This window comes from Dunckerocampus dactyliophorus, chromosome 2 (assembly GCF_027744805.1).
Source record: "Dunckerocampus dactyliophorus isolate RoL2022-P2 chromosome 2, RoL_Ddac_1.1, whole genome shotgun sequence".
NCBI lineage: Eukaryota > Metazoa > Chordata > Actinopteri > Syngnathiformes > Syngnathidae > Dunckerocampus > Dunckerocampus dactyliophorus.
Genome location: NC_072820.1, coordinates 19245103 through 19266345, shown reverse-complemented (window position 1 = coordinate 19266345; position 21243 = coordinate 19245103). Strand labels below are relative to the sequence as shown.

Sequence of the window (21243 nt, the reverse complement as noted above, 5' to 3'; positions counted from 1 at the left end):
GATATCTTTTATGCTGAATGTCTCTCCAAGTCCATGTCCTCTCCATATTATTATATTATATTTATTTCTCTGACGTACCTAGTGCAATTTATAAGAACATGCCCTACTGTCTCAAAAACCTTACCACTGTCACATTTATCACTCTCATGTTTGCGTATTTTTAAGTTTATGGATGAGATCCTGTCTCCTTCCCTTACCCGACTTCCAAGCTCCTCATATACTTGCTCCCAGGTGATGCCCTTAATGCCCAAATATTGAGGTGCACTTTTCACCACAATGGCTGTTTTCTCAGATCTATGATTAGCTTGAAATGTACAGTTCATCACATCTGCCATGAATTACAAGAAATGTTCCTTTTTAACAATTAGAGCAAGGGTCTCAAACTCGCGGCCCATTTGCGGCCCACCAAATCGTATCTTGCGGCCCGCGACTGGACATCAAAGAGTAGTGTAACTGCAACCTGCAACTTCCGGGCAAGCGCAGTGTTACTTACATACTTACAGGGGCAAGTAAACACCAACACTGAACTAACAGTGTTATCACATGGATGTATTCAAGAGTTTTTATTGTCATATGCACAGTAAAACAGGTAGTTCTGCTATGCAATGAAATTCTTGTTCTGTTCGTTCTCCCAAAAAAAGAAAGAAAAACACAAGAAAATATTTTTAGACTTCTTTTGAGGCTTTTAGGAGCTTTTACGAATGGTAATCAGAGCTTACCAATGTACCCCCATCATACCTGGGGCACCATGTTGGCTCATCTTTCCAACATGTGTGTTGTTTCTACAAAATTATCTTTAAAAGTTATTTTTTAAGTTTGCTTTTACGCAGACGTGTTTTTTCCTCCTCCCCTCTCGCCAACCAGCCCCCCACAGTGACATCACGGGGGGGGGGCTCCATACCCAGTGGAAGTTTGCGAGAGGGAGAGAACGTGTGGACTTTTGTCTTCCTTTTTCTTCTTTTTCTCTTGTTGCTGCTCTAAAGGTAAGAAAGGAGATTAATACACGAAACGACAACTTCAATAACTGAATGAGGCCAGCACATTGTCTCGAATGTTCATGCTTGACATTGTTTAACAATTGGATGGAGAAAGTGTATTCAATTGCTTTTACAGTGTTAGCTAAAGTGGTCAATACACACGGTGAACGATGAGGTCAAAACAAGCAAGAAAAACAATAGGATGCTTGCATGTCGACAAGTCGTATGTTTTTCTTATTCACTTTCTCCTACTGGAGTGGTGGGGGACAGCCAGACTACTTTGTGGACGTGTTTATATTCATAGATGGATGTTTGTTTATAGTTTGGCACAAGGACAATTTAATTTTTATCTATAATTGCGCCAACATGGCCGCTCACACGATCATGCATGTGAAGTTTTAGTTTTTTTTTATTAACACATAATAGTTATCATACGGCTTATAAGTCATCATTAGACACACATAACATAATAAGTAATCATCAAGTAGTTTCAAATGAAATGACATATACAGGCCTGAAATTGATGCTTGTAATAAATTATCGCTGTTTCGTGGTTGAAGGACAAAAATATGCATAATTAAGCAAATTGTATGTAGTCTTGCCCTAAATTCAAGATTTTCAAGCGTAAGCATGGCTAAATGATCACAAATACAAATATTAACGCTTTGTGCAGCGTTGAACGAGCCCTCGCACCCCCACGCAACTTGGGGTTCATGTGAGTCGGCTGGCACGCAGACGCAGGACTCATAGCCAGTATCCCTTGTTTGAAAGAAATAGGGGCACCTCGAGCAGATTTTTATGTATTAGCATTTGAGACCAAATATGAGGTGAAAGAAAAATGGTAAAAATACAGTAATAGTCTATCTGTGCGGCATGAGATAAAGTTAGCACACGCACAATGGACATCCGTCAAGTGAGACGGATGTAACAGAGAGAATCTGGACACTTTTCAAAATAAAACATAAAAATGAAATAATGGAAATTATTTTTTCTTTCTGTGTGGCCCGGTACTAAATGACCCACGGCCTGGTACCGGGCCGCGGCCTGGGGTTTGGGGACCATTGTTCTAATGAATTAAAGGACCATTCAGGAATTAACAGAGACTGGTTCGATGATGTATTGTACGGATGGTTTGGTAAATGGAGACATTCAGTACAGTCACTTTTGTTGTCAGTGGCTGTTTGTGTCGTGATCTTGACTACGCATGGATGTTGTTGTGTTCCCATTCTCAGGGGTTGTGTAAACAGGAGGATAATAACTGCTTTGACCAAAGCTGACAAGGGTGGAAGAGAAGGTCCTCCACCGTACCAGTTAAGCATGTATGAGAGCTGTCTCATTAATGGGGAAACAGGTTATAGTTCTTGTAGCCATATCTATGATTCTGTTTAGACCAAATGGTTGTCCACTTTCGAGGCCAAAAGGGGGACTAAAGGGTTTCAATTAATAAAACATGTACTCATTGGATATATTCACATATAGAACAGTTATATGAATAGGTTGAGGTCAGTTTTGGGACAAAGGATGTGGTGTGACTTGGTGAACAACAGCCAGAAAACAGGTTGCATTATAAGATATTAAAAGCAGCAATAAGTCATGATGACCTGCATCTCAGTGAAAAACATCCTTTCAGCTGTATGATAATGTAATAACTTTTATAACCATAGAAAAACAGGAATTATAGCAGAAGAGTATAAGGAGGGATGGATGGTATCCCTTGGGGTGTCATTTTACAGAGGCCACTGATACCTGTATCGCTGTTTTCTGTGTGACATCCTGAGCTCAGAAAATAAAGCTTTGTTAGCACCCGTTTGCCTCTTCACTGCCTCGAACCACTCCACGACCAGACCGAACGAGGAAGGGTGTCGGTCTCTGCAGCCCCTATTTTTAAAATCACAAATATTAAAATTTGCTGATTTAGTAAATTTTTAAACAGCTAAATAATGTATAAAGCTAATAATAACCTATTACCCAAAAATGTCAAAGAATACTTTTTTTTACAAGAGAGGAGAAATATGACCTTAGGGAAAAAGTAAACTTGAAACACTTGCAAGAACAACGCTAAAAACCCACAGCATTTCAGCATGTGGAATCAAATTATGGAACGGCTTGAGTAAGGAACTCAAACAATGCACCACGATGAGCGAATTCAAGAAACAATACAAGGAAGAAGAGTCTTGAACTTGTTTTGTTATCTTTGTCTCTGTTCATTATTATTTATTTATTATTACACTGGTTATTATATATGATTTCTATTTGTTATGAAAAAAACTGAATAATTACACCATCATATTGTTACATTACCTTATCACTCTTTTATGTATTAAAAAATCACATAGGAATTTTGTGTTGCCATAAGATCCTCTGGAGTTTTTCGGAGACCCCCGCTACATAAGGGACTACCAGCACTACCGGCACATATTGCTACAAAATCTTTATCAAGCTAATGCCCGTGCTTGTGATTAAGGAAGATGGAGTCATAGATGTAATTCCAATCGCACTATTAATGTAAGATATTTTAATGACACCCTTATTTGGTTTACACAATTTGACAAATGTGACAAAGAGCGCTTTTATTTTGTAGACCGGAATGCGTTGTGTGTGTTGAGAATGGCAATTGACGATTGATACGCGCTGGGTGCAAGAATAAACGTGCCTCTCGCCTCCTTTTTTACTCAGAACCTGCATGTTGTCAGTAAGCGTTGGAAAATGGTCCTCACATTAAAGCAGTAAAAGGCAAAACAGTGAAAATATACTCATCCTGCCTGATGAGCGCGCGCACAGACACACACACACACACACACACACACACACACACACACACACACTCACAGCTGCACTACCTAAACTAAGCGAACTCCGCTAGCTTCCATTCACGTTCCGTAAAAGAGGCGTTTCCAAGGCCGCTGTTTCGTCATTTTTAGGAGTGTTTGTCCCTATTATAAGGAACCAGAGCGGCACTTCCCGTGCGAGTTCCCTACACCATGACGCAGCAGTCCGGGCACAGTGGGAGGGAACTACCACTGTAGCTACGGAGCCGAATGTCCAACGTCCAACGTGAAACTAACTTCGGCAACCTTTGGGAAAAACAGCCTTTTTGCCTCCTCTTCCAGTAAAGGAAAATGGTCTGGAGGCGCAAAACATGACACAGCTTATAATATATAATGATAATATATAATATATAAATGAAAAGAAAAAATAATTAAACTAACAGAAGTGCAGAGTGCATGTGTAGGCTTACTTTGAAATATTTTAAACATTGAACTATGTCGGCTTTTTTTGAGCTGTTACCATACATGTGTAAAATTAGAAGAAAATGTTTTCAATTTTAATATAAAAAAATCCCATCAGAGTTCACATATCTGCCTATTAGTGCTGTCTGCTCAATATCATTTACATCACTTGACTCATCACAGGCAATCCCAATATACTTGCACTGAATGAATGTCATCAGTTTGCCTACGAGTGATGTTTGTTGCCATTCTATCGGTCCTGTTCTTGACTGTCTTTGCAGGGAGGGGGATTTCTATCATTTTTTCAAAATAATTTCATGTTTAGTTTTTTAATTCAGAGAGTTTGGTTTGGTTTGGTTTAATTTTATTTGAACATGCATGAAGGTTACAATGGAATACATCTCATGAATCATTTCACAGTTCCACATGTCCAAAAGGAGTAGGAAGAAGCAAATCTTATTTAATCCTACCCCCCATCCGTTCCACATGTTGTGCAGTACATATTATTCACTTCCTGTATTCCATGTAATATTATTCCACATAATAATCAGTGTAATAATGAATAAAAAATCAAAACAAGCATGACAGAACATAAATATAATAATCAATATAATAATAAATAAGATGAAGACAAGCATAATAAAGCAAGTTCAAGACTCTTCTGCCTTATATTTAGCAAACACCAACTGCTTGCATTGTTTTTTGAATTCGCTCGTCTTGGTACATTGTTTGAGTTCCTTGCTCAATCCGTTCCATAATTCCGCATTGTTCTCGCATGTAAGTGAGGGAAAGGCTTCTTGAGACGTCATCTGTACTTCTGTGAAGAATGTGTCGGACGTTTCGCTCCTCATCCGAAGAGCTTCGTCAGCGAACTAACAAGTGCTGGTTGCCTAGGCCTTAAATACAGTAAGAGTGGGCGGAATTAGTGTGCCAACACCCTCCTCCTATTGGTTCCTTACACTAAGACTGGGAGGAGTTGTGGTCTAATCCTCTTCTGCCATTAGCACCTCCAATCAAAGGGAAGTGTAGTTTCCTGTAGTTGGGTATGAACGACTCTGATACTGGCTCTTTAGCATCTATTCTTCTGGCTCGGCCCTGGCTCCACTTCATTTGCATGACTAAGAGCTGTGGGTTTTGGTCTCAGTAACCTGCTGAACACAGGGTCCAAATTAAACCTCAAACCACCACTCCGATGTAAAGATGGGTTCTGTTGTTTGACAAAAATAGCTTCCTTTACTCCTCTTTCAAACCATCTGTTTTCTTTGGCCAAAATCTTTACCTCGCTGTCCTCAAAAGAGTGATTGGTTGCTTTAAGGTGTAGATGTACTGCTGATTGAGGCCCACTAGAATTGTCCCTGCGATGTTGATAAAGCCTTTTTTGGAGCATTTGCTTAGTTTCCCCAATGTAGTGCTCTTTGCATTCCTCATCTTTACAGTGGATGGAATAGACCACTTTGCTCTGTTTTTGGTTTGGAGCCTTGTCTTTAGGATGCACTAATTTTTGTCTGTAGCATTGACTCTACCACGTACAATGTAGCTAAATATGTAAAAACAGTCTTATCCCCATTGGTAGGCAACACTGATCATCATATAGAGAACACAAAAGGGTTTGTGGCGAGTATCAAAGACCTCAGATTGGAGCCAGAGGAAACTTTGGTGTCTTATGATGTGACTTCACTTTTCACATCCGTCCCCACCTCAGCAGCAGTCTCGGTGGTGAGGAAGAGACTGCTCGAGGACTCAACTCTGCATCGGAGAACAAAACTTAGTGCTGACCACATCTGCCAATTATTGGAAATTTGCCTTAACACTACATATTTTCAGTTTAGAGGGAAATTTTACAGACAAATTCATGGTTGTGCTATGGGCTCACCAGTCTCACCCATAGTGGCGAATCTGTACATTGGAAGAGATGGAGAAACAGGCTCTCACATCCTTCTCAGGGACAAAACCAAGGCACTGGTTTAGATACGTGGATGACACCTTTGTCATAATCAAAAAACAAGAAATTCAGTCTTTCACAGATCACATCAATGCGGTGGACACCAATATCAAATTTACTCGCAAGGACGCTAAAGAGAACCATCTAGCCTTCTTAGACTGCAAGGTAATTATAGGAGAGGACAGACAGCTACTTACAGAGGTCTTTAGAAAGGCCACACACACTGACCAATACCTGCTTTTTGAATCAAACCATCCACTACAACATAAACTAGGGGTTATTAGGACCCTCCAACATAGAGCGGAACAAATACCAACTAGTGCTGAGGGAAGGAAAAAGGAGACACAACATGTCCAGAGAGCGCTCTCAACCTGTGGGTACCCGCGGTGGGCTTTTAACAAATGTCAAAAGAAGAGAGTAGGGAAAGAAACCCAAAAGCCCACAGAAGCAAAAAGGAGAGGAGTGGTAGTCCCTTATGTAGCGGGGGTCTCCGAAAAACACTAGAGGATCTTATGGCAACACAAAATTCCAACCTATTTTAAACCAGTAAATACCCTGAGACAAAAATTAGTGCATCCTAAAGACAAGACTCCAAACCAAAAACAGAGCAATGTGGTCTATTCCATCCACTGTAAAGATGAGGAATGCAAAGAGCACTACATTGGGGAAACTAAGCAAATGCTCCAAAAAAGGCTTTATCAACATCGCAGGGACAATGCTAGTGGGCCTCAATCAGCAGTACATCTACACCTTAAAGCAACCAATCACTCTTTTGAGGACAGCGAGGTAAAGATTTTGGCCAAAGAAAACAGATGGTTTGAAAGAGGACTAAAGGAAGCTATTTTTGTCAAACAACAGAACCCATCATTGAATCGGAATGGTGGTTTGAGGTTTAATTTGGACCCTGTGTTCAGCAGGTTACTGAGACCAAAACCCACAGCTCTTAGTCTTGCAAATGAGGTGGAGCCAGGTCGAGCCAGAACAATAGATGCTAACGAGCCAGTATCAGAGTCGTTCATACCCAACAGGGAGCTACACTTCCCTTTGATCGGAGGTGCTAATGGCAGGAGAGGGTTAGACCACAACTCCTCCCAGTCTTAGTGTAAGGAACCAATAGGAGGAGGGCGTTGGCACACCAATTCCGCCCACTCTTACTGTATTTAAGGCCTAGGCTACCAGTACTTGTTAGTTCGCTGACGAAGCTCTTCGGATGAGGAGCGAAACGTCCGACACATTCTTCACAGAAGTACAGATGACGTCTGAAGCCTTTCCCTCGTTGGACAACTCCTGTACGACTGAGAGCCTACACAGACGCTCGCATGTAAGTGTTTTTAAGTTTAATTTTTGTCTAAGATCATATTTCTCCTCTCTTATAGAGAAAAACTGTATGACGTTTTTGGGTAACAAGAATAGATGCTGTGATATTTTTATGAATGATTCTTTCATGTATCTGTATTTATATATATATTGTACATTAATCCAATACTAATTACATTATTATTAATTAATAACTAATGTAATATTGTATATTTCATGTATCACCTGTGAACGGCTTCCTCCTCATTATGTTCTCCAGTGCAGCGTGTCAGCTACAACGCTAGCAGCTGTACAGTAGTTGAGTGTGGAGCGTTCATCCACTTCTTGAAAGTATGTTTGCTCTGCTCAACCTTCCATAGTAGTTCCGAAATCACTCCTTTACGCCCATCTGCAGTTGGGTACCTTTCAGAAAAAGCTGAGTGCTTGTTTTGAAAATGTTTAAATTTTCAGTTGTTTGCTAATTTCTCACCACGTATCAAGCACACGGGTGAGTAAGCCAGTGTCATTGGCAGTGAAGGCAAAGGAATACATCCATTCAGAATTAAACTCTTTATTTTTTTCCAACATTTGTATTTTTAGGGACAAATTCATAGTTATGGATAGCTTACCACAGGGGTAGCACACTGTCAAGATGTCTGCTTCGTGTGTCATTATCAGACTGGCACTCATCTTCCTTCACTTGCTCATCCAATCAGCAGTCAGCACGCAGTGTAGCTGCATTCACGGACTTGTGTTAAGTCGGATATTTCATATTCTTTTATTTTAAAAATGCACATTTCCTCCGCTTCGGATGACAGAGCTCGGCGTGGGAGCCGCAACAAGGGGGCTGAAGAGCCTCATACAGCTTCAGAGCCGTGGGTTGCCGACCACTGGCCTAACCGATTACTCCGTAAATTGCAACAACAAGCTTCGGATTAATCGACTAAGAAAATGATCATGATTGTATTTTTGTGTACATTCATTGATTTACTGAAGCTATTTGACAAATATTTAGATTTTTTTATTATCATTTTAACAGAATATTCAAGCAGCAACCTAGCGTTTGTGCATTTACATGGTCTGTCAGTTCAAATCTTCCATTTCTAAATAAAGAGGTGGAAATTAAAAATGTGTGTTTTTATATCAGATTAATCGATTAATCGAAAAAAATTGACCGATTAATCGGTTATTAAAATAATCGTTAGTTGCAGCCCTAATATAGTCGACTAATAGTGTAATATTTTTTTAAGAGCAGAGCTAATTGTGATCCGTACAAATAAACAGCCCTCATTTGCCGCTTTTTCCACCTCAAAGAAACACTTTGATAAACAAATAAACATGGTAGGTATGCAACAACAGTGCCTTCATTTATTTAGTGACACAGAAACCAAGATGTACTGCAAATCTCTTTGTGATAGACGATTCAATTTGAATCTACATATACAGGTTCGACACAATTAAAAAACGATATATTTTAAAAACAGAATAATTCGATACAGATACAGGTCGATGCAGTGTACAAACGATTTGATTCGATTCTATGGTTAATGTTTGTTGATGTACATATTAATCTTACATTATAAAATGAATATACCAATTATATGCAAGTGTCATTCTCACAGTATTTTCTAATGTGTAAAAGAGCACATCATATCCCCAAGCATGCTGTAAGGCAGTGGCAAAAATAAAGTCAACAGAATATCATGTTTATATTGTTTAGACAAAGACAAAAAAAAAGACTTGCTCAATGAACATCTTTTTCATTGATGTCAGGGGGAACTTGCCCCCGACCACCGATGAACTAACAAAATGACACAGAAAACAAGATTTGAGATTTACTCGCGCGAGGAGAGAGAGTCCGTGCCACACTGCAACACTCTCCTGCTCCTTTTATTGTCATAGATGGGCGGTACCACATAGATGGATGTAGTGAGTTCGGTTACGATATCAGTCACAATCAGTTCCGGTAGTGTGTTTATCTCACGCCTGTGGAATGTGTTTTATGTCCTTATACGGCCCATATCTGCCCTGGGCCCACGCATGGGGGGACAACCTTGGTCTTATCTCACATCCCCGGTGCACCCCCTTATCTCAACCGCTTTCTCTCAGTCCACTCACCATACTTATCCAATTCTACAGAATAAACAGAGAGTCACAGTGAATGTTTGATCAACATCAGATAATAAAATATAGAGCATATACATACATTGGTAAGAAAATCCTTAACAGTTGATGGTATCAATATTTTACATTTTATATATTTATACCTGTTACATTTGGAACGTTCAAGTTTTAACATGGGCCGCACGGTGGTCTAGTGGTTAGCATGTTGGCCAACACAGGAACAGCCTGGAGATTGGGAAACCACATTCCAAAAACATGCAGGTTAGCATAATTGGCGACTCTAAATTCTACCATAGGTATGAATGGTTGTTTGTCTATATGTGCCCTGCGATTGGCTGGCGACCAGTCCAGGGTGTACCCCGCCTGTCGCCCGAAGTCAGCTGGGATAGGCTCCAGCATGCCCCCTAATGAGGAGAAGCGGTATTGAAAATGGATCGATGGAAGTTTTAACATGTCTTAATGTTGCTAGAAATAGAAGTGGAGCCACCAAACTACTGTAACTTTCATTGTATACTGTGTGCAATGACAAGAAACATACATACATACTGTACATACATGCATCTGGCCAAAATATAACAATGAAAAAAAACACAATTCTTAACCTTCAGTCAAATGAATAATGCTAAATAAATACATACCCCTTAAGCAATGACACATCTCACAATTAAGTAAATATAAGCATTTGTCACATCAGTGCAATGAAAATTCTGTTTTAGCTTGGAAAGGTAAACAATCCCATACTCAAAATGTCATAACAATGGTAATGATACAACATTTAAGACTGAGCATAGTGAGCACACTCCAGCAATATTTCAAAGTAATCAAGTTACAAAGCAGAAAAGCTACCATACACATCTCTGTCGGTCTGGCTGGTTCTACGTTCCCTATTAATGGGTGAAAAATCCAGCGCTTGGTGAATTCAGTTTGCCCCCTTCTTGAAATTAATCCAAAGACGTTCCAAATGTTGGTGTCCAAATGCCAGCTAGCTAGCTAGCATAATCGCCTCTGTTGGTCTGGCTGGTGACGTTCCGCACCCTTCTTGAAATTAATCCAAGACATTCCATACTTTGCTCGCTATCGGTTGACAGTGTGTTATAAACTTTGCCCTTTACTTTCTGTAGTGATTGTGATGGGAAAATGTATAATTTACAGATATTACTTCAGTTACATGTTATTTGACTATGTACTGTCTGAGAACTCTGACTGTTACATTTCAATACAGGGTGTCTCCATGTAAATTCAATGACGGCAGGTCAGTTGAAGGATCCACCATTGTTTAATCAGACTATCTCTCAGAGGCTGCTTCCTCAGTAAGTACCAGTAGGGGGTCCTGAAAACATCTGTTGACACCAAAGTATTACCTTTTGATGCCACAGACAGAAGGGCATCGGGGAAGGGCTTATTTTCTGTAACAATGTAATTCGTTTGCACACGTGAATTATAGGAGGGTGCAATCAGGAAGTCCTCCTGTGATGTAAGTTCTTTAGACTTACCCTGTAGACAGAGTGGCACCAATAACGTGTCCTTTCTTTCACAATGTAATTCATTTGCATGCTATGTATAAGAGTATAAGAGTTTTAGTCAGGAGGCCAGCCACTCTTGGCCAGACATCTGCAGACTGCAGCCATGCACGCTGTACGTAGGTTTCTGTATGTTGTCTGACCTCTTTTGCAAGAGAAATAAACTGTCTTTACTTCAGGCATTCACTTTTCTTAAGAAATAATTTTTTCCACGACATCATCTTTAACCTTTAACCTTTAACTGTTTCAAAATACTTAAAACCACACTTTGGATTTTTTTGTTTGTTGCCATTATAAAACAATAAGTCCTTTGCTGCCAACAGTCTTCCTAGCGTTCAAAGCTAGCGCTCTACTCAGCTCCTTTGCATTGTGCCACTGAAAAGCAGGCGACTTTATGAATTTGTGGTAAGTATAGTATAGTAAGTATAGGTCTTCTGTTAAACACGTCATTTTCAATTCTTCATTAACATAAATTAGTGAGGTTTTGTATAAAAATAGGCTATTTATAACAAACACAAAGACCTTCTTTATAAAATATGTATGTTGGTACAATCTTTATTGCATGACATTTTTATATGAGTCGACGATGAGATTAATGGTCAAATCAGACTCCTTCGAATCAAATCGTCGACTATTGTAAGACATCCCTAGTAAATAATTGTTTATTTCTCCCAAAATTATCTCTCTATTATTTCTTATTATTATTAGATTATTTTTTAAATGAAGAATTAAAATTAAATAGCAATCAACCGGCAGGTAAATCTCCAATCAATAAAATTCTCAAATAAAAAAAATAAAAATATTTATATAGCATACAGAAAAATGTAAGGATGGGGTGCCACTTTAATGTGTACATTAAAGAGGCTAAAACCCATTCAAGGGTGTAGGTGAGTACATTGTGTTATAAGTTATATAAGCTATGTGTTATACAAAGCAAACTACAGAATTGTCTAATAATATATCTCAGTAGTGTTGTGGACGGCAGTCTGAAAAACACTTTAATGAATTATCGTCAATGTCCACAGTCCCAGAATTCAGTTGATTATTTGAGTATAAACGAACACCCAAGACAAAGTACGTTTTACCAGAACACCCTGTCCTCGTTGAAGTTGGCCTAACACAAAGAAAAAGAGAGCTCTATTTTGTACTGTTTCTCCCCCCTCCCCTCTTTTCTCCAACATTCTTCACGAATGTTGTCTGCTGCTCTCTTATCTGCCTTGACTGTCTGAAACCTGCTCGATGGTCCTTGACCCATCCTGTTTGTTAATTACAGCTGCAGACACCTACGCATTCCCCAGAGGACACAGACTATCCTGACTTACTGATTACAAAAACACAAGCCGAAACTCTTGAGGATTCTCACGGTAGAAAGAACAAAGAACAAGCTGTGTGCCGAAAATGGCCTCTGGGCCACACTTTGGATAGCCCTTGTTTACAGTGTTTTCTTAGGAAGGTGCAAGTGCGACAGTAAGAGTACAATCACTGTGATGATTAGTCTATTTTCAGTCAACTAAATTACCTGAAGTGCAGGGTCAATAGCTGCAGCGTGCAAAACTGTTCTCATCTCTGCTGAATGGTAGCACACTGCTTTCATGTTATGCACTCATCTTTCTGCCTTTATGGAGGTGAAGAGTTCAAAAACAACGTCAGGGCCACAGGCTTGGTGCTTACATAGCTGAGGAGATCTGCAGGGTTCGAGTCACCTGGTGCATTGCCATCACAGTTGAGTGGGGCCACACCACTGCTGTCGCCATTACTCTCAGATACTGTATATACGTACTCTGTTGCCTCGCCTTTTCGTCTGCTTTTAGGCAGACTGTCCCTCACTTGAAATATGTAAAGTGTGGGAAATGGTACATTATGTCGCATGAAGAGCTTTTCGCCAACCTGGACAGGCACGTGCACGCGCACACACACTGTGCATGATGTATACTGAAAACCTGCTGGTCAATAAGGTGGATTGTCCCGCCATGCAGGGCGGACCCAACAGAGCACCGTTACATTTTATTTTTAAAAATATTGTTTTGTTAAAACTTGTTTTCTTATTTTCTACTGTTTACACAATAAGCGTTTGTGGAACACTCAGGAACCCGATGTAGAGCTGCTGTTATTATTGTGAATTAAAAAGTTTAGTTTTGCTGTAAAAGATTTCAGGTGTAGAATAAAAGGTTGAATGACCTGTTTGTCACTCAGTTAATTAATGTAATAATTATGAATCTAGGCTGTTCCATTTTAAGATGGAGAGCTCAAAAGTTTCAAAGGTTTGTTTTTTGACATTTAATTCTTTTTTGTCAATTCATTCAATTTTTTTTTATATTATCATGTGATATACAGAGGATCCCCGTACTTTTTAATGAACAAATTACTTTAAAAAAATTTGTCTCCAAAAATGGGTTGTTTTTTTTCCACAGAAAACTACCCAAAGTAATAATTCAAAAATGTGATAATACAGGTACCCTGCGATTGGCTGGCGACCAGTCCAGGGTGTACCCTGCCTCTCGCCCATAGTCAGCTGGGATAGGCTCCAGCATACCCCCGCAACCCTAATGAAGATTAAGCGGCACAGAAAATGAATGAATGAATAATGCAGGTAAAATGTGCAGCTTACATGTACCACTGTTATCCATACATGTTTATGTCTTTATGCTTCACAGATAAATACACATTTTTAAAATTTTTCACCATTCGCTGGTGGTCCCATAACCCCATTGATATATTTTGTACATGAAAGACACTAAAAGCTGTACAATGTATGTCCAATACATGACAAAGCAAATTAATGTAATATCTAATAACATATCTCATGATCCATCCATCCATCCATTTTCTATGCTGCTTAAGCCTCATTACGGTCGCAGGGGTATGCTGGAGCCTATCCCAGCAGACTTTAGGCGAGAGGCAGGGTACACCCTGGACTGGTCGCCAGCCAACTGCGGCGCACATCTCGACAAACAGGTTAAAAAATAGCAGAAGAGGATGAAGAACTTCCACTGAGTTTGTTGACGTTGTGTCACCTGTTTGAATCTCTTTCAGGGACATTCCCAGGTGGGAGGACGCTATGCAGTCATGCGCCCTGATGAATGGACCATCGTGGCAGGCATCGTCCAACAGAATGAGGAACATGAGCACAAACAACCCCTGGCAGTACGCCGCTCACTCTAATTGGCCATCGTCGCTTCCTGGTCAGGACGGTAGAGGCTACCATGGTGTGTCACATGATTCCCAGTCTGGAAGCCATGGACATCACGGAGAGTTTCATCACAACGCGGGTCAGAACTTGTCAAAGTGGAACAGAAGCATCATTTCCCAGAGTGACGCTGCGGCTCACTGGAAGCAGACGCTGCCCTCGTGGGGGCAGCCAGCAGGCGTCCACAGTCACGATGTTGTCACTGATGCCTTACAGCACAGGACTTCTTTCTACCAAAACATGACCCAACCCCCACCATACCCTAAGAACAACATGGCAACAACCTCGATTTCATGTGGGCGGAGCTTGTTGAGCACCAACGCCTATCAGAGACCTCAACAACACTCACCTTTGACCCCTGTGGTATCTAACAAGATGATGTATTCCCCAGCCACATGTCCCAGTTCTATTTCCATCACTGATGGCAGGACGCAACCAGCGGTTCCCAGTTTGAGAAGAAATATGATGGATTTGGACATCTCTCAGCCATCAACACCTCAACCCCACCGACCACTCCAGAACAACATTCCAGAAATAGTACATTCACAGCAAAGCGAATTGGACTTTTCCAAGACCAGAAGACATCTCCAGTGTCAAATAGCCCACAGGCCTCAAGCAGTTGAACCCCTTTCACCTCTTACTAATAATGGCCACACTTCCTTGGTCTTGCAGCTGCCGTCTCAGAAACACCTGGAGGTCACAAAGCACCAAGACAGAAGTTCCTCGGAAGTGTATCTTCGGGCCACTAAAGGATGTACAGGTTCTAGTCAGGGTTCTGCTGGGTCGTCCTCAGAGGTGACCTTGCAACCAAAGGGCTTGTGTTCGGGTGATACTTTGGGTCAGACAGACAGGAAGATTCCAGAGACCTGGCAAGAGGACACGAAGCAAAGTGAGAGGACAGTACAGTGTCTCCCATCAAAGGCATGGACTATAACAGATTTAAAGGCGCTGGTCGAGAAAACCCAACAAGCTCAGACAAAGTCTCCTGCCACATTTGATATTGATATTTTAATCTCCTTGTTCTGGAAAAATGACATACAGATGCTGGAAAGCCAGCACAAGACACCCTGGTACCAGAATCTCATAAGAGAGATTTCATCCTTCTGCTTCCGGCACTGGACCACGGACTCAGTGGTTCTGACGCAATCACAAAGCAACTTGAATCTCAGAGGTTTTCATGTGCTGCAAGACGGCGAAAAGTACTTGGAGCCGCGCTACACCTCCTCGTGGAGGAACGTCAACGAGAAACTTGACGACATTGATAAAGAATTTGGCTTTGCTGTGAGCTCTGATGATTATTTTCTTGACCCACGCAGCGGCATCTCAGCACCTCCAAATGTTGACAAAGCTGTGAAAGAAGAACGGGAACAAGGAGAACAAGAAGAGGAGCAGGAAGTGGAACAGGAGGAAGATGAAGAAGAGAGGACCTTGCCTGTAGCAGTTGCACATGGCGGTAAAGATGACAGCTACTCCTTCATCATTCAGGTTCTTCCCCAAGAGGAGGCCAAGGCCATCTACGAGAGCTTTCAGCCTACAGGAGACCATCCTGCAAAGGAGCACCTGGAAGGTGCAGAAATGGACCAAGGTGATTCCAGCGGAGATAAGGATCTTTTGGCTGAATCTGAGGTGGAGATGTTCTTTGCTCAGTGGAAAGAAGTAGTTTTGGGCTGCAGTCCAGCCATGAAGGGTCAGGATGATGTGAGCCACACGATCCTGGAAGATGAGGAGGTGGAGCTTGATGGCACCTCCAGCACAGATGAAGGGACTCCATCAGTCAATCCGAATCAGTCTAAGGACGCAACTCCATTCCAACAGGATGATCAAGAGACGAGAAATGTCCCCCAGCAAAGGGCAGACGTCACGTCCAAAGCTTCTCATCCGAAAGAAATGCCAACATTCCAGCAGCGTCATTGCCGCAAGGAGCAGAGGTCCAACAAAAGCAAGATGTTCTGCGTTGGTGCCAAACGTTTAGCTGCTGCCAGAGAGTGGAAGAGAGCGAGACACTCTGCCATCAACGTTCCCCTCCAGAAGAAGCTGAAAACACGAAAGCGTCGTTGTGATCTGGGTTCAACACGCAGGAAAGATTCAGCCAAAAACGCCCAATCTGTTGAGCTGGTTCTCTTTGGCTCTGCCAGACGCAGGCAATACTGGACTTTGCCTATGCCGGCACCTGAGGTGCTCAGTGTAAGTCAAAGGGGGATGAGTGCGGTCAAACAGCGCATTTACCAAGAGTGGAGTTTACCACCAACCAGAATTGAGGGCAGAAGAAGTCAGAAGAGAACTTTCACAGACAGACAGAACAGCGACGACAGGCGGGACGAGCAGAAGCTTTTGCTGGAAACAAAGTTCAGGAAAGACAACAACAAAGTGAGCCTGAAGAAGTGGAGGCTCAGCCCACGACGGCATCAGAGAGAAGGCCTGGTGGCCAAGGTCCAAAGACGGAGACGTCAGGAAGACTGCTGAGCGTCATTCAATTAAGTTCTGAAACGCTTCACAGCCAGAGGTAAGCTTTGGGCGATGCAGTCTTTCTGGAAGAAAGTGACGTTGCTTCTCAGCTTTGTGGTGCCCTGCTGCCCCCTCGTGGCTTAGAGACGCTTTGTAATGGACAATGTAAAGTAACAACTTTTTTCAGCTAAAGCTCACCTGGAAGCCAAAAGACAATCAGAGTAACAAACCAAAAAGTAACAAACCATGCTAATGGCTATCTTGTGAAATGCTAGCACACTTGTAGAATAAAATTAAACTCTGCATGATCATGTTGACGACAAGACACTGAAAGGACAGGCTGGCCTCTTTCTGCTGGAATATTCTGGGATGCTGGAAAGTTCTTGAAGTCCATTTTCTTCCTAAAAGGAATTGTCCTGTATGACTGATATTTACATTTATGTATATTTTTGTACATGTCTATTTTTTACCACTGAATAAAAGTCCTCTTTCATATGTTTTTGTTGCACAAAAAGATTGCCTGTGAATGTTCATGCAGTCATTGGATGGTCAGCTTGTTTTATTTCTTCGTTTTGAATAGAAAGGAAGGACAGGGCATTAGGGCAAAGACAGGGCAAAGACAATCTTTAGTGGAAACACAATTCACTTGTTGAATGTTGTAGTTGACATTAATAAGTTGAAAAATAAGGAAAAGTTTCACTTGGAACATTTTATTGATATTTGTTGTGACCACTAGGGGGCGTCCTACAACTGACTTTGACACAGCGTATACTTTTGCTGTGTCTCAAATGGAATACTTGAGTCCGTACATTCATTAAGTATTGTGAATTGTAAGTGTGTAGCACTGTCCCAAATTGATTACTGTAGTTGTTCACTTACCTAAAATAACGATGCAACAATATTTACCTACTTTTTAATGATGAATTGCAAGCTCTCGAGTTAGTCCTGCCCTTTCCGGTACATAACCAAGATGGCGACTATTGAGGGTGGTAGTTGCCCATCACTACACACTATTTTGCGCGTGCTGCATTTTGCCGTACTTCTTGGTGTGAATGGACTTACGCACTCCAAAGACTAAGTTTAAGTACACAAGTGCACCAATTGAGACACAGCCTTTTGTGTAAAAAAGGCCAAAACACACGCCATCTTACCATGTGTCATCAGGGTACAAAGAGGCCCCGCCCAGGAAGCAAACAACCAGCAGCACTTAAGCCTTCAATGATGCGGCCACACCCCCTGTCTTTTCTAACAGTGGTGTCCCCCGCAAAAGCTAAAGAACAAGTCTGCTAAACGAACTTGAAAGGCAATTTTTTGTAAAAATGGTATAATCATTTTTTATGATTACTGTCCTGACACAGTGATGCTGCAAATAAGGCATGAGAAAGATGTGCTGTTTTTCATCGCCATAATGACAAGGACACCAACAGGTGCCAATCAGACAAGCTCCTCTGTGGTCTAATTTGGTCTATTAATTGTCCTCTACTTTGGCGTCCTTCACCTGCCCCTCCTTCTTGGTGTTGGAGACCACCTCGGTGTAGGCGACCCCCGGGGGCTGGGCGCCCTCCTGACCCCCTTCCTGGCCCTCGGCCACGGCGCGCTCCTTCTTGGTCTTGATACGGAAGGTGTCCTTAGCGGGGGCCTTCTTGGCGATGTTCTCCTTGAGACGTTCTCCGCTCTGTTTGAGGCGCTCTCCAGCCTGGTGCATCTTCTCGCGCCGCTCCGGGGGCATAACCTTCTCTCCCAGGTGGTGGAACTTTGTGCCCAGGTGGTCTTTGGTCTTGCTCATGTTCTCCTTGGAGAAGGCGGCCTTGAGGGTCTCACTGCTCTTCACCATGGACTTCTTGAAGCGGGCTGCTCGAGAGGGGTCCGCCTCCTCCATGCTCAGGTACTCCTCATCTGAGGAGAGGTCGGCCGGAACGTCATAGGCATCGGCCTCCAGCTCCAGAGCCTCCAGGCCCGCCACCTTTGGAGCCTTGGTGATGGCCACCGACGGGACCTCAGCATCCCCCTGAAGACAACACCACGACATCATCATCGTCACCATCTGCTTTTATTCTACTCTGTGACTTCTGCACTGCCTCCTACAGCGTTACAACATCATAAGGAAGCAATCGCAATGACAACCAGGTCTCTTGTGTTTACATTTATATTTCCCTTGCTTTGTTTCAAGTGTAAAATAAAGTGTTGTACCTTTGAGAGGCCTCGAAATGGTAATGGATAGCTTTGACATGCTAGTTGCCGGCTAGCTGACAGCTGGTCAGCATCAGATGAGCTTGATGAAGCTTTAGTCTAGTGAATAATGTTTTAATACTAGCTGGTTAGTGTCGCAACCTGTGATTGGTTGTCATGATGTTGACAGACAGCAGGTGCGGGGGGGGGGGACTGCCTGTCATAATGATCTCAGAATAGAACGCTGTGTCAAAGATCCGCAGCAGCTGTCGGCTTTCCTCTGGTTCAGTCAACATTTGTTTCCATTTCAACTCGCAGTCAAAGAAAACATCAAAGTAGAACATCACTCACTGGATTGAAGACCTCCTCCAAGGGCCAAGCTTCCTAATTCCAATCCTTTTTTGGAACAGAACCTTCTTAGAAATCACAAACATTTAAAGAAGTCGCCTCCTGTCTTTTATTGTGAAAGTGCCATCAGGGTTTGTTCTAGAGCAGTGGCTCTCAACTGGGTTGGCTGCGGGACCCACATCACCCCTCAATGTCAAGCGGTGATCCAAATTATGGACATTTTTCAACTCATTCTGAAATATCTGATATTTAAAGGGACTGTTTGCAACACCTTGTGGCGGCGTAGCAAGCAAAAATCACAGACATTTTTGTCCAGACAAAGACCTGTGCCCCACCAGTTGAGAATCACTGTTCTAGAAGAACACAGACTGGTTCTGCTGAGTTCTCCTGGACTCTTCTTTGAAAAAGAACATAAGCATGAATTAAGCTTTGATGAGCTGTGCTTTTGTTTGGAAAGGACAAAGAGGAAGTGACCTGGTAGATGACCACTCTGAACTTGTTCCTAGTGAGTAGCTGGTCCTGGGCGCTCTCCACCTTCTTGACACGCACGTTCTGCTTGTCCACGCGCGCGCGCACATCCTTGACGTTTGCGCTGACCTTGCGCGTCTTCTGTAGGAGTTTGTCGATGGAGCCGCTGGCGTCGGCATGGTCCTTGGCCAGCTTGAGGACGTCCCCCTGAACACTTTTGATGTTGTCGTCTAGCTCCAGCTGCCGCTCCTCCATGCGGCGCTGGCCTGCCTGCACGTTATCAATGATGCCGGCCACGCGCTCCAGCAGTGACAGGATGCTCAGAGCGCTGATGGGGTTCCCGTCCTCGTCCTCCATCCCAACAATCTCCAGCTTTTCCTGGACGCCGTACTTGACCTGATCCATCCTGCTTTCTGCTGAAGGTTCTCCCGCTTTGGGAATGAGCGGCCGGGAGAGTCCACCACAGAGATCCGCCTCAATGGGACGCAGGGATGAGGGAGGACTCCGCCCCCGCGACCTATCCTCGTTAAAAAATGGAACGTGATCCGGCCTTGGGCCGATGTGTCGGCTGCTAAAAATATAAATCTGTAAGGAGACGCTGGAACATTTTAGGAATGATGGACATCCAAATCCATGTCCCGCTAAAAGCTAGCAGCTGACAAACCTTTATAACCGTCAACACTTTCACTTAAGCCCCCCATCCCCTACTCACCTCAAGACACTAACCAGTTGATTAACTCTGGGACATTTCCAAAAGGACGTCTATTGCTCAGGAATTTGGTTGGTCGTGTTAGCATGCTAGCAGCTAGGAAGACCTTGATGACATCAACAACTTCACAGCAAGCTGTGGCCAAAGGTTATGTCTATGATCAACACAACTTTCCTGTTTGCGATATGTAGCCTAGCAACATGGAACACACACACATTAAAAGTCAAAATTTGACACAGTGCGCCCCCCCCATTAGACATGCGTCGATAACCATACAGCTGAAACCATGTGATCCATGTTGACCACACCCATTTTACAAGTCAGCTGGTAGAGGCTCCTCCCCCTGCCTGTGTTTACAAGACATTCAAGATGAATGACTGATGAATACATGAATGAATTAAAGTCAATTTTAATGATCGAATGAGGAATGTGACTAAATGAATGACCAAATGAAAAATGGCTGAATAACCTGAATTATGAATTTTAATTTTGTAAATATGTAATACATTTGGGGTAATTACTGTAAATACAAGAAAAGTAATCAGTGTAATAATTAATTTTAAACTAAATTTGAATTAAATACAATTAATTAATCATGATTAATCACCACTTGCATCTGTCTGAAATATGCCAACTGTTTTCTATGGAAGCCCATTTCCGCCAAAAAAAAAAATAAAATCCCAATGTAAGTCATAACTATAAAAAGACTAAATTAGGAGATAAGAAAGTCAAAATTATGAGATAGAAAGTCATAATTATGACATAAAAAGTCGAAATTATGAGATACAAACTGCGCATCTGCCGCCTTCTTCCCTGGAGCCTTCGTCG

General features: G+C 42.2%; 2 protein-coding genes across 3 annotated transcripts; one reads left to right on the top strand and one right to left on the bottom strand.

Moving 5' to 3' along the window:
* The first annotated feature begins 873 nt into the window (after positions 1-873).
* LOC129177801 (uncharacterized) lies at positions 874-17328 on the top strand. Of its 2 annotated transcripts, none has more exons than XM_054769287.1 (2): positions 874-983; positions 14123-17328. In XM_054769287.1, exon 2 carries the CDS (start codon positions 14148-14150, stop codon positions 16737-16739), a length of 2592 nt encoding a protein of 863 aa, XP_054625262.1. In that variant the 5' UTR covers positions 874-983; positions 14123-14147; the 3' UTR covers positions 16740-17328. The 2 variants fall into 2 exon arrangements, with proteins under 2 accessions (XP_054625262.1, XP_054625261.1); XM_054769286.1 differs by lacking the exon at positions 874-983 and adding an exon at positions 7350-7470.
* Positions 17263-20183, bottom strand: cavin4a (caveolae associated protein 4a). Its single transcript, XM_054769288.1, has 2 exons — positions 19713-20183; positions 17263-18729 (listed from the first exon to the last, which is right to left on the bottom strand). The coding sequence occupies exons 1-2, from the start codon at positions 20109-20111 to the stop codon at positions 18190-18192; spliced, it is 939 nt and encodes a 312-aa protein (XP_054625263.1). The 5' UTR covers positions 20112-20183; the 3' UTR covers positions 17263-18189.
* Between the last annotated feature and the right edge of the window lie 1060 nt (positions 20184-21243).